Here is a 13,139-nt window from a genome sequence, read left to right on the forward strand (position 1 = left end):
TCAAAACACTGTACAAGCCCGGTTGAATCTCACCCTACACCCCCCCCCCCCCTTGTCGGTGTTTAAATCGCGGAACCGCAACTTAGTGTCGGACACACCGAGAGATGAGATTTGACACAATAATATCGTGCAGAAAAAATGCTCAAAGACTAGATCGCATCATGCACTGCGACGTTGTCGCCATTCCTTAGGCCGGCCAAGACTTGTAAGACGCTTACAACGGCCCGCAACGGCCCGCTACGGAATCGGGCGTTATGTTCCCCCCCTAGTGTGAATAATAGCTCAACACAAGCTTTTTCAACAAGTGGAGAACACACGTGTGTCCATAGGACTCATGTACCCCTGTCGTTCTGAGTACACTGTGCTCCCGAACGTCTCCCACATGCAACACTATCTATAGATCGAACAGAGTTTAAACTAATCTCGTTTGAAACTTGACTAGTCGATATCAAGTGCCGATTGGCACGGTAGGTGGACCTTGACCTAGGTGAACTGAACTTTGTCCCTGTCTCGCGACCTCGCCTAATCCAACACCGTATTGAAGTGGATTGTTTGCCTACTACGGAGTATGTACTGTCATCATCTTGCCGGTGAGATCTACTGAGATATGTTTTAATAGCAATTACGTAAATATCCACTTCACGAGCTCCATCAATAGTGAAGCCATTCCTAATGCATTCATGGCGAATGGAACATCATCTACAGCGGATTACTTGTTGCGGGCATTTTACAACATCGCTAGATACGAGCAACTTCACTCCCCCGGCGTCAGTCTGACAAGGTATAGTCTCCGACTCAGTTTCATGTATGAAGGATTCATATCGTCAGGGTACCTCACCCGTAGCGGCGATGTAGCATTGGCCCCGTAAGGTCTCTTATGTGAGAGAATATGCAGTCTCGACCGCTGTCATCTACAAGCACAAAGACGTTCGGGTGAATGGACAGCGACTTATTGGCGGAAGCGCGGTTTGAGAATATTATTTACGCAGGTGAGGCCTATTTGCTTACCCGGCTGCGAAAAAAACGGGATGGTCGGAGTAACTGTGTGACTCGTTGACCATCAGATAGAGACACGCCATTGCATCCGGCATGCAGAATGTTGAAACCAATATGAACAGGATTCGACAGTTTTCGCACGTCTTTGCCTCCAGGTCTCGATGTACCGTTAGATATTGAAGCTCGTATGTGTAGGCTGCATTTTATAAAGTTTAGACAAGTCGATAGACAGCTGTACAAGTTATGAATATACGTTATTGCCAGTCCATATTTGCGTTTCCATCATTTTTATCTTTCCAGCAAACTGGTGAAAGTTTGTGTTTAGAATTTAGAATTCCACATCATGGCCCCCCCAGCAGCAGTATCACCACTTTTCGTGCCTCAGGTTGGCGCCCCAACTGACTTCCATGGATTGGAGCCACAATGGGACACTGTTGGTGTTGAGTGTTCAGGCTTGACCAACAAAGCCCTTGCCAACTGGCTACACAAGGAGCGCCACAGTCACTTGAGTCTTATCCAAGCTGCGTGGGCCCTATGTCTTAGAGGCTATACTGGCTCTGAGGATGTTTCATTTACGTGCTTGGGCCCTGAAAGGTACGTGGTTTAGGGTAGTCGTTGTTGTCTTGCTAACATTTGCTGAGGAACTATTGCTGTCATGTCTCGCCCACACAACCTGTTCGGAGTCTGTTTGATCTCCAGCATGTCGAGTCAATTGGACAGAATCGCACAACATTTTGGGATGCCATCTCGGTTGTCCTTACACACGAGGATCTTATTGAGGTTACGAACCCATCAGCCATGGTAAGCCACCACTTGAAAATACCTGTAAGGCAATCACAACTCACAACAGACCATAGTTCGACCTCGCTGTCTGCTTCTCACAAAGAGTAGAGGCACATCTACCCAGTATCAAAGTATACTACAGATCATCAAAGGTCATGTCCGCCATGGCCGAGATGATCGCCGCCACCGTTGCCAAGTCAATTGAGGAAATTGTTGCCAAGATTGACTCTCAGATCAACGACCTTGAACTCTGCAGCGACTTGGACATCAACCGACTCGCCAGATGGAACATCCTATCAAATGCACAAGACCCCATCCCACAACCCATTCATCGAGTCATCTCTCAAAACTCTACACTGCACCCCACATCCATCGCCGTGTCAGCTTGGGACGGAGACTTTACATATCGAGAGCTGGACCGCCTTGCAACTGGTCTTGCGATATGGCTTCAGCATCTTGGTATCGTCGGTCCAGAAGTCTTTGTTCCTCTCGTCTTTGACAAGTCCAAATGGGCAGTTGTTGCACAATTGGCTGTTCTCAAGGCAGGTGGAGCATATTTCTTCATCAACCCATCTCATCCTGTTCAGTACAGTCGTGAGCTATGTTCATCTTTGAACCCGCTTGTCGCAGTTTGCTCTGCAAACCACAGTGGCATTGCAAAAGAGCTCGTTTGCGAGGCTATTGCTCTTGGAGACTCGGTTCGTGAACTTTTGGAGTCCATACCCGTGGACGATACTCCTGGATCACCAACAGTCAACATCAGCACATCAAATGCTATGTACATCACCTTCACATCTGGCACAACGGGGAAACCCAAGGGGATCATTACGGAGCACTCTGCGTTTTACTGCATGGCTGTGGCGAACGCAAAGTCTCTCCAGATCAACAACACAACAAGAATGCTGCAGTTTGCATCATATTCTTTTGATGTCAGCAATCGTGACACCCTTGTCACGCTGATGTTTGGAGGCCGTGTTTGTATCCCATCCGAGTCAGATCGTTTGAACAACCTCGCAGGGTTCATGAGAGATCATGAAGTCAACCTCGCTAGCTTGACACCCTCAATGGCAAGCACCCTTAGTCCATCATCATGCCCTTCACTTCGAGGCCTAGTTCTCGGAGGCGAACCCATGACAGAGAGTCATATCTCTACATGGTCCAAACACGTACAACTTTTCAATGCTTACGGTGTGAGTGAGAGTACTGGTATCGCAGCATTGGCCTCAAACATCAAGTCAGGTGTTTCGCCAAGTAACATCGGATACGGGTGTGGCTCCAGATTGTGGGTCGTTGCGATTGATCAGCCTGACAAGCTAGCACCGATTGGTGCTCTGGGTGAACTGGTCATTGAAGGCCCGTCCATCTCGCGTGGTTATCTAGATGACAAGGCTCGAACAGACCAACACTTCACATCGGATCCCACATGGAAGAAGCGGATCTACCAGGAATACGGTTCCCGTCAATCTGGAAAGCGGACCTTTCGCACTGGAGATCTGGTGAGGTACAATCTCGATGGATCATTGCAGTTGGCAGGAAGACGAGATCACCAAGTCAAAGTGAACGGACAGAGACTGGAATTGACGGCGGTTGAGCACCACATTTCAGCATGTCCGCAAGTACTTGAAGCAGGCTTCGGTCATGTTGCTGTTGTCGCTGTCAAGGCTGGGAACAGCGGGTCGACAAAGCTTGTAGCCTTCCTAGGACGCGACACTTCTAGGGAGACGTGTACTCCCGCTCAGATGGTACCGGAGCAGCTGAAGGACATGGACGGCTTGAGGTCTGATCTTGAGGGGTTCCTTCTTCTTGATTTGCCGTCATACATGGTTCCGTCAGAGTTTGTGTTTTTGCAACACATGCCCCTCACGACATCCAACAAACTCAATCGACTTCTTTTGCAGAACACCGCTGCTCAGGCATTGGCAGTCGATCACGATGAACAGCTCAATGGTCATGATCTGAGCGATGGGGAAGCGCCATCCACCGATGATGAGAGGATACTTGCGGAGACGTGGGCTAAGATACTTGGTATCAAGGAGTCAACAATCTCACGCAACGATAGCTTCTTTCGACGTGGCGGCGACTCAATGGCCGCCATTAGAATGGTGGCAAGTCTTCGTGAAGCAGGATTTGTTATCTCTGTATCCGACATCTTCAAGACATCCATATTGTCAGAACTGGCTCTTCTCATGGTTCAAGCAGATGATAAGTCTACATCAACACTGCCTGCACCATTTTCCATGCTTGAGGATTCTCAGAAGACCATTCAGTCAATTGCGACAGAGTCTGGTCTCCTAGTTGATGACATCGAGGATGCGTATCCATGCACACACATGCAGCAGGGACTTCTGGCCTTGACGGCACAGAATTCGCGAGCGTACATTGGCACCTATTTCTGGCAACTTGCTTCTGGAGTGGATATGGATCGGTTCAAACAGGCTTGGCAGGATGTCTGGCAGCACAACCCAATTCTGCGCACTCGGGCAGTACAGACACCAGAGGGACTCCTCCAAGTTGTCGTCCGTGCTGATATGCCATGGGAGCTTGTCTCTTCCGTGACAGGCTTCTCAACGAAGATTGACATCAACGAGGGTCCTCTCGCCAGATTTTATCTGAGTGCGGACACTTTCCGTCTGGACATTCATCACGCTTTGTTCGATGAATGGTCTCTCGATCTACTCCTGGCACAAGTTCAGCAAGCTTATGCAGGAGAGGCTCTTCAGATGAAGCCTTTCAGCCCATTTGTGAGGCACATTCTCCAACAAGACCACCTGAGCTCCGAGAAATTCTGGCGTCAGCAATTCTCGAGTCTGGAGGTCGAGCATTTCCCACCCACCGCTTCGAAGGTGGGAGACACGACGAAGACAAATGTGCTTGAGCGTGATCTACCACTTGATGCTGGGATGTCGACCAAGTATACGATATCATCCGTCGTGAGACTTGCGTGGGCTATTCTTCTGTGGCATCAGACAGGTTCTGAAGATGTTGTGTTTGGTGCTACTGTCAGTGGTCGAAATGCAAGCATCGACGGCATCGACCAGATCAGCGGGCCGACCCTGGCTTCTTTGCCTGTTCGCATCAAATTGCCAACTGGGAGTTCCGTTCAAGATGGTCTAGCCGAGGTCCAGGATCAATTCGTCAACATGATCCCCCACGAGCAGACGGGCTTGTCACGCATTCGACAGTACAGTAATGAAGCTGCTGAGGCATGCAACTTCCAGAACCTGCTTGTTGTACAACCACATGAGCAGAAGGTGGACTCTGCTGTATTTCGATCCTCGACTGGCGGTGCCGCTTCGTCTGACAACACCACGGCTTTTGCAAGCTACCCCCTCGTCTTGACATGTAGACCGGACGAAGGCCGAGTCAACTTCAAGGCGGCATTTGACTCGGACTTGATCACTTCAGAGACAATCGAGGGTCTTCTCAGACAGCTGTCGCACGTTGTTCGACAGATCATGACATCGGAATCCGTGGCAATTAGAGACATCAGTACGGTACCTCCACAGGACATGGAGAAGTTACAAATGTGGAATGAGACAGTCCCGAAAGCTGTCGACATTTGTGTGCACGATCGCATTCGAGACCTTTCCAAGTCTCAACCAGATGCACTTGCAGTTCACTCGATGGATCTTGACTTGACCTACCAACAAGTCGAGGATTACTCCAATCACTTTGCAAGTCATCTTATCAGTCAAGGTGTCACACAGGGTGACTTTGTGCCAGTCTTGATTGAAAGGTCGCCCTGGGCCCCAGTCATCATGTTGGCAGTTCTCAAGACAGGCGCTGCCTTTGTTCTTCTTGACCTTTCACATCCCATTCAACGGCTAAGAACAATGTGTTCTATGATCGACGCCAAGATCCTTGTTGCTTTTGAACAGACTAGGCACATTGGCGAAGGGCTCTCACTTCCAATCACAACCTTTGAGCCGGTCGAGTATCTTGAGAGACAGCACCAGGTGTGCGGTACTTTGCCTCCGATTGTCTCTCCACACCTAGACTCGCCTGCATGTGTTGTCTTCAGCTCTGGCTCCACCGGCGTGCCTAAGGGCATCGTGCTCCCCCACGGCGCTATCGCTACAAGCGCGGCAGTCATGCGAGAACAAGGTAACCTTACCGCAACCAGTCGCGTGTTCCATTTTGCCTCATTCGCATTCGACATCAGTATCGGAGAGATCCTCTTCACTCTTGCAGCTGGTGCTTGCATCTGTGTTCCTCACGAGCAGGAACGAAGAGACAATCCAGGAAAGGCAGCAGGCGATCTCAAGGCGACCTGGGCACTGTTGACTCCATCCGTCATCAACCTCTTCGATCCTTCAGATGTGCCAACTTTGAAGACACTGGGTTCTTGTGGTGAACCTCTAACTTCTCAGATTGTGGACATTTGGGCACATAGGTTGAACCTTTTCGCGATGTATGCCCCAGCAGAATGCACTGTCATTTCTCACATCGGACGCGTTCTGCCAGAGACACATCCATCTCACATCGGTCGCAGCTTTGGAGCTGCATCATGGGTAGTTGATCCGACCGACCACAACAGGCTTGTCCCCATTGGCACAATCGGTGAGCTACTGGTAGAGGGACCTGTAGTTTCTACAGGCTACTTGAAGGACAAGGCCCGCTCCGACCTGGTCTTTGTGGAGAACCCATCTTGGCTCTCCCAGTTCCGTTCAAGCTGCGGAAGAATGTACAAGACCGGTGATCTCGTCAGACAGACACCAGATGGTTCTCTCCAGTTCCTAGGACGAAAGGACGATCAAGTGAAACTCCATGGCCAGAGACTTGAAGTTGGTGAGGTCGAACATTGCTTGATGTCTGTTTGTGAGGACATCAAGGCTGTCGCGGTTGAGTGCGTCAAGGTTGCGAACCAAAACAATCGGGCTGTCTTGGTCGCGTTCATTGCGCCGCACACAGAAGGAGCATGGGGCCAAGTCGCAAGCGAGGCCGAGGGGGGTGATGTACAGTGGGTTGCTTCACCAAATGAGGAGTTCTACTCTACCATCGAAACGATGGACACATCTGCACGGGATCAACTTCCGTCATACATGGTTCCAGCGTACTTCATTCCCGTCGCCCACATTCCGCTTAGCCTTTCAGGCAAGATTAATCGACGTCTCCTGCGCGAGACATTCTCAGCGAGCATTTCGAAGAACCTCGATCAGTACCAGTTGAGAACCAACACTGTCGAGGTGGATGGAACGCCCGAGACTGCACACGATCGAGAGATTCAGGAAATCTTCGCAAAGGTTCTCAGTTTAGACGCTCAGTCAGTTCCTATGAATGGTAACTTCTTCAGTATGGGAGGAGATTCGATCTCGGCGATGGCAGCTTCCACACTTGCTAGACGGAGAGGTATTGACCTGGCGGTTGCTACCATCTTTACGCATCAGGTCCTTTCCAAGATCTCTTTGGCATGCGCTCCAGTTGATGGGGAGACGACTAAGGCTGGGGAACACACCGAGGGACAGGCTGGAAATGCTTCCAATGGCGGCCACATCACCCTCGACAAGCTCCCACATCACATCCCACGAGACGTCTTGGAGAATGTGATTGAAGCCAGCCCCGCGACCGAGTTCCAGGCAATGACTCTGTACAACTTTTACAGTCGTTACCTCTGGATCGCTTTGCCTGATGGCGTGGATGAGGAGCGTCTGAAGGCTGCTTATAATAGCCTTGTCCAGAAGCACTCCATCTTGCGCACAGTCTTCTACACAAACGCCGACGGTTCAATCGTCCAATTGACTTTGCGTGATATGCCAGTCGCTTTGACACACTACACAGACGTCGATGACATGGAGAAGCATTGCGCAGATGACTCCCTTTCCATGGGTGTCCCGATTGATGGTAACCCTGGAATACAGGCCCAACTCTTGAAGTTGAAGGATTCGCGAAAGATCTTAGCATTGCGACTGCCTCATGCACTGTTTGATGGAATGTCTCTGAGTACCATTTGCGATGATCTCAATTCTGCGTATAAGGGACAAGAGATGTCGCCCTGTGGTCAGTTCTCGGACCATGTGCGACAGGTCTGGGAGAAGCGAAGACCTGAGACTTACCAGGTTTGGAAGGATGTTTTGCAGGATACCCCCATCACTGTAATGGATAGTGAGAGCCTACCAGTTGCGAAGAAGACTGCGTCAGCACAAGTCTCCGATGAGCCTCAATTGGTGACTGCAACATTGGAGACTGGGCCAATTTCAACACCCCGGAACTCGACCACGGCAACATTGGTGAAGTTGGCATGGGCGATCACACTTTCCAAGCTATTCACTCTAGGCCAGAACGACAACAGTTTGGGTGATGTGGTGTTTGGTCAGGTTGTTCACGGCCGCGTTCTCGGAATTCCCCACGAAGACCGTATTATTGGCCCATGTCTCAACATCATTCCAGTACGAGTACACTTCCCATCGTCTCCCGAAAAACACGACCTGCTTTCCCAAGTGCAACAACAGCACGTCCAGACAATGGCGGTTCAAAACCTTGGTCTGGGCGAGATCACTCGTAACTGTACCACATGGGAATCCGGGACCAGGTTTGGCAGTTTTATCAGGTTCCAAAACTTCACCAACAGTCAGGAATCTACTTGTGACTTTGATGGACACGCTTGTGAGACGGGATTGTACAGTTTGCCGAATCGTCCGTCCAAGACGGCGGATGTGCTTGTTGCTCCAAAGGGCTCGAGATTGAGCATCGCGATGACGGTTTCTAGCGAGGTAATGGATGAAGAGGCGGCGGATTATGTGGTTAGATACTTTGGTGATGTGATGGAAAGCTTGAGTAGGGATGAGGAGGCTTGTAGTTATCTTTGTTAATTTGTAAATTGTTGTACGTTATCAATATTCGAGCGCACCACATTTTCTCTAATCTCATAGTTTATGTGATGATCAGTTTTGGTATAAACCTGTTTGTTTAAGTTGTGATACTTGTTGACGCCCACGAGGAGGGCGTGGATTCAATAAAGAGACGTAGCTGTAGCCGGCAGTTTTGGCAGTTGTTGCCAGCTCCACATTTAGTGGGTAGCTCACTGGAATTACTTAAATATAGCGCTTTGGTGCCCTGAACTATTCCTCCAACAAACCCGCACGTCTATACAGCAATTGTTCCGCCATCATGTCCTCCCCCAGCTTTCGTGTAGCTATCCTCGCCAATTTCATACTTGACGACACTGGCGGCAGACCAATGATTGATAAAATCACACAACTCATTCGCCAATCTAAGCCAGATGCCGAAATTAATGTCTATGCTGCCATCGAGGGTGACACACTCCCAGACCCGGAAACAAAGGACCTCATCATCTTGACTGGAGGGCCATTCAACCTCCTCAAAGATGAGAGGCCTAAATGGGTTGTCGATACGCTGGAGTATCTCAAAACAGTCACTGCAGGTCCATCAAAGCCCAAAATTCTGGGGATTTGCTGGGGCCAACAGGCAATTGCTTTGGCGCTAGGAGGAGCACTGGGCAAGTCTGACAAGGGTCAAATTGTAAGACTTTAATTCCGACGATACAAAGAGCAACAGCTAATTCTGCATCTAGGTTGGCATTGCGGATATCCCGTTAACACCTGAAGGAACGAAATTCTTTGAGTCACCATCGCTGGTAAGTTGACAACTAGCCCCTGCCATTGGACATTGAAAACTGATATTGCCAGACCATACACAAGAATCATGAGATTCTAGTAACCGATATTGGGCCACATCTGCTTCCCCTGGCACTGAACAATGAAGTTCTCATGTCGAAGGATGGCCAGGTGCTCACTTTTCAAGGGCATCCAGAGATGGACTCTGTACTCTCCAGACTATTTGTGGCCTCGGATAATCCAGTCTTGGTGGGAGCAGGATCCGACAGCGGCTTGAAACCCATTGACTCGCCTCACGACGGTGAAATCATTTTTGAGAGAATCGTTAGATGGGCGTCTCCCGAGACTGCCCACAGTTGATCAAGATGGAATAGTATGATAGTCACATCATGTCACGTTATTACCTTTTCGATACAGGTCTTACTGAAATCGCGTCCATACTGAGATCAAGTTGTCCACAAGTGTTGAAATATGAACCTACCGTTCTCTAATGACTTACAAGAGTACCACCATGCTTCTCAATGTCAAAAATCAGACCCAATCTGCTTCATGTGCTGCTTAATGATCATCTGAACGCTCTCTCCCCCCGGAACTATGGGCAACACCTCGAACACATGTCTGAGTTAAGGATACGAACGCCGGGATCGAACAGCCCAAATGATGCCAAGGGACTCTCGCTGTGACTGGAGAGATAACCAGCAATCTAGATAGTTGGTGTTCAGAAATACATCAGCGGCTTCTTCGGCAATAGCTGTGGGCACAAGACTCAAGCGTGGAACAGCATTGGCCTGAATCCAGCTGTGAAGATGATCCAGATCGTTCCACTCATTCAGTGCTCTGATGCCATCCATGTCGTCAAATACATACCCCGCCATCTCAATTTTCTTGAAGCCAGGGTCGCATTCAGCAAGCGCCTTGTACGCTTGACTCTTATGTTGCGGATCCTTCTTTTCAAGAAAGTTGACGAGAAAGGCAAACCGATGAATGGCAGCCCACTGCTCGGTTTCAACAAACCCAGAAAGTGGAGAGTCGCTCTTCTCGATTTGCTCGACGGCGCTGGAAGCATCATCCCAGATGAGATTCGTGAATGCAATAAGTGGAAGAACACCAAGGATCCAAGCTTGTGGATCATAAGCTCGCTCCCATTCGACTCTAGGTCGGGCACTTGTCGAAATTCTTGGGGTGGCTATCACGTGGTGCCGGATCCAACGACAGATAGTGTGCCTGCGGCAGATTGTGATGGGGTGAGCCTTCATGATTGCGATGTGATGAAGAATGTAGACAATGGAAGTGTTTGATGATGCAAGTTTGGTTCGTGTTGAAGATCGAGATGTGGTAAGGAAGAGCGTCCGGTGTATGTCGGTGAATGGCAGCTATGGTTCATTTATACGTTCCCTGGCCAAGACTTAATGTTTTGAGCATACTGTCAATTTTGCCATACTACTTGTCCCCAGGAGTTGTCTTTAGTGCTGTGAAGAACAATAAGTAAAATGCGGACAAAAGACCAAGGATTAACCAACAACGGGTTGTTCATTTTCTGAAATAGCCTTTGTTTATAAAAACTTTTTATTGTTTACTTACACAAAGGACGCGCTCTACCCAGACTGGCCTTCCATTTTCCAACGCCACAGCATGTGTTGACAGGTCATCCTTCTTAGTGAAAAGACATGATGCTTCCAACCGCGGTATAACCAAGATTCAACAGTAAATACCATCAAATACCAAGTTTACAATCATCGAATCTACTTCCATGTCTTTCAAATGGTACAGCATGTACAGTGTTCAACGCCAGATGACTGAAAGCTCATCCGCTTATGCGTAAAATAGACAATCACCTCTTGCAACCTTTCATCTAGCAAAGAGAGTCATGCACTCAATCTTGAAAGGGTTACCATTCTCGCCAGCATCGTACTTTTTGATGGATTTTGCACCATCATGATCGACGCGTATGTTGCTATAACCATTCCATCATGAGAGCCAAGCTGGAAGACGCACGTTCTCTACAACTTCGGTCCTACAAATCTCAACTAGGATAGACTCGCGCGAATTGAGAGGCTACGTTTATATCCAGAGACTTTCACACTGTACTAAGAAGCCGAAGGATCTTGGTGAATTCTAATTGGCACCCTAGTTCATAGTTGGGTTACATTTGAAACAGTCATCATTGCTTATTCCAGTTTATTTTCTCTGCGAAAGCCTACAGTCAAGTACCATGTTCACACAACACTTACTTCAATTACTATAAAAATACTACTCCATCGATACCATTAACGTTCAATTCATCACTAGTTATAATATAGATCACCTGCCTGTCGCTACCGATCAACAACATACGATGAAACACTTCGACGTTCACTCGAAGGTTGCACTTCACCTCAAATCAGGTAGGCAAGACGTCTCTCAACTATCACATATCTAGTATTAACTACGTCGCAGTGAGTCGTCGATCCCGACTTAAGGCAGAAGCTATATCTCAGCCTGCCAACCCGCAGTCGCCTTCTGCCTTGGTCCGACTCCCCACCAAGATCAAGGAAATGATCTTTCAAGAACTCTGGAAAGACGCAGGGTTGTCTCAGCACCTCATCTTACGCGATGGTCGCTTCTCTGGGATGAAATGCGTCACCGATGTCACTGCGCCAGACGAGCGTCAAGCGAAATGCGAGAGGACAGGACGCGATGAGATATGGGATCCAGAGCTCTGGAGGCAGCTTGAGTCTACTTGGGGCGTCCATTGGAAATATGAAGAGCTATATCAATCTCAAGATGGAAACGGGTGGAGTCCGTTTTTGCCCTTGTTATTGACATGCTGGGAGCTGTAAGTATGTTCCACAAAGAGAATAGAATGGCAACTAATAACATCATAGATACATTGAAGCGCGTGCCTCCATCTATAGCAGCGTCACGTTTTGTACTCACGACCTTGACACCATCCACTCACTAGCAGTTTCCTATCCAAATCTAATCTTCAACAATATTCGACACCTACAGGTTACGGTCCGCCTGCGTCTGCCGGGCTTTGATGGACCCAATTATGCAAAGAAATCAGCTATGCTGCCGTGGCATCAGTGCTGTAAGACTTTAGAGCGTGCAGATAACCTCGAGTCGGTATATCTATGGCTCGACGCCGAACCCCGATCTCGCTTGTACATGTACAAGGCATCGGAAAAGAATATTAGATGTTACAACTTTGGTAAGAAGCTGGCTGCGAAACTGACAGTCAATGCGCCGTTCAATCCAAATAGACCTGAGGGTTGGGACACTGTTGCGCATTTGAAACCCCGATTCACTATCCATGCTCGCGGATGGGCAGAGTACAGAGCAAACCATGATGGTAGGCGAAAGGGAGAGTGTGTAGTAAGATATGCTGAGCCCGGCGAATATGAAGGAAGCCCAGGCAAATTTCTAAACCCCCCCAGAGGTTTTTATACTTCGGCATTGTTTCAATGTTTGCGACGAAGATGATAATAAGTCAGTTAGCAATATTTTTTTTTGTTAGCCTCTATAGGCGTAGTTGGGAATTTGGAAGGAAGTAGTTAATATTGAAGGAACGTTAATTACTGCCGGGCATAAAGTTGGTCACGGATGAAATTGTTATATAATTTTTGAAAAAAGATAATCAAGCAAAAAAACGAATCCCCGAAACCTGGATCGAACAAGTGACCTTTCGATGACATGTATACAATTACAGTCGAACGCTCTTCCAGCTGAGCTATTCGGGGATGGGTCATGTGATTTAATTAAAGTCTGCTTGATAGAAACTAAGATGTCTGGATAGACAGGTCTCAA

At 48.5% G+C, this 13,139-nt stretch overlaps 4 protein-coding genes and 1 non-coding gene across 5 annotated transcripts; 3 read left to right on the forward strand and 2 right to left on the reverse strand.

Annotated features, from left to right (window-relative positions):
• Positions 1–1,339: 1,339 nt before the first annotated feature.
• FGSG_11395 (uncharacterized protein) lies at positions 1,340–8,588 on the forward strand (the record flags this gene model as incomplete). The annotated part of the gene is made up of 3 exons (XM_011327536.1): positions 1,340–1,590; positions 1,638–1,797; positions 1,854–8,588. 3 exons carry the CDS (start codon positions 1,340–1,342, stop codon positions 8,586–8,588), a joined length of 7,146 nt encoding a protein of 2,381 aa, XP_011325838.1.
• Positions 8,589–8,886: 298 nt separating this feature from the next.
• On the forward strand, positions 8,887–9,713 carry FGSG_11394 (uncharacterized protein; the record flags this gene model as incomplete). The annotated part of the gene is made up of 3 exons (XM_011327537.1): positions 8,887–9,258; positions 9,311–9,373; positions 9,426–9,713. The coding sequence occupies 3 exons, from the start codon at positions 8,887–8,889 to the stop codon at positions 9,711–9,713; spliced, it is 723 nt and encodes a 240-aa protein (XP_011325839.1).
• Positions 9,714–9,945: 232 nt separating this feature from the next.
• On the reverse strand, positions 9,946–10,609 carry FGSG_11393 (uncharacterized protein; the record flags this gene model as incomplete). The annotated part of the gene is made up of 2 exons (XM_011327538.1): positions 9,946–10,056; positions 10,217–10,609. The coding sequence occupies 2 exons, from the start codon at positions 10,607–10,609 to the stop codon at positions 9,946–9,948; spliced, it is 504 nt and encodes a 167-aa protein (XP_011325840.1).
• Positions 10,610–11,688: 1,079 nt separating this feature from the next.
• On the forward strand, positions 11,689–12,815 carry FGSG_11392 (uncharacterized protein; the record flags this gene model as incomplete). Its single annotated transcript, XM_011327539.1, has 3 exons — positions 11,689–11,737; positions 11,790–12,168; positions 12,218–12,815. 3 exons carry the CDS (start codon positions 11,689–11,691, stop codon positions 12,813–12,815), a joined length of 1,026 nt encoding a protein of 341 aa, XP_011325841.1.
• Positions 12,816–12,986: 171 nt separating this feature from the next.
• On the reverse strand, positions 12,987–13,072 carry FGSG_20790. The gene has a single exon. It is a non-coding gene; the product is annotated as a tRNA-Tyr (tRNA).
• Between the last annotated feature and the right edge of the window lie 67 nt (positions 13,073–13,139).

The sequence above is a fragment of the Fusarium graminearum genome, chromosome 3, assembly GCF_000240135.3.
Source record: "Fusarium graminearum PH-1 chromosome 3, whole genome shotgun sequence".
Lineage (NCBI taxonomy): Eukaryota > Fungi > Ascomycota > Sordariomycetes > Hypocreales > Nectriaceae > Fusarium > Fusarium graminearum.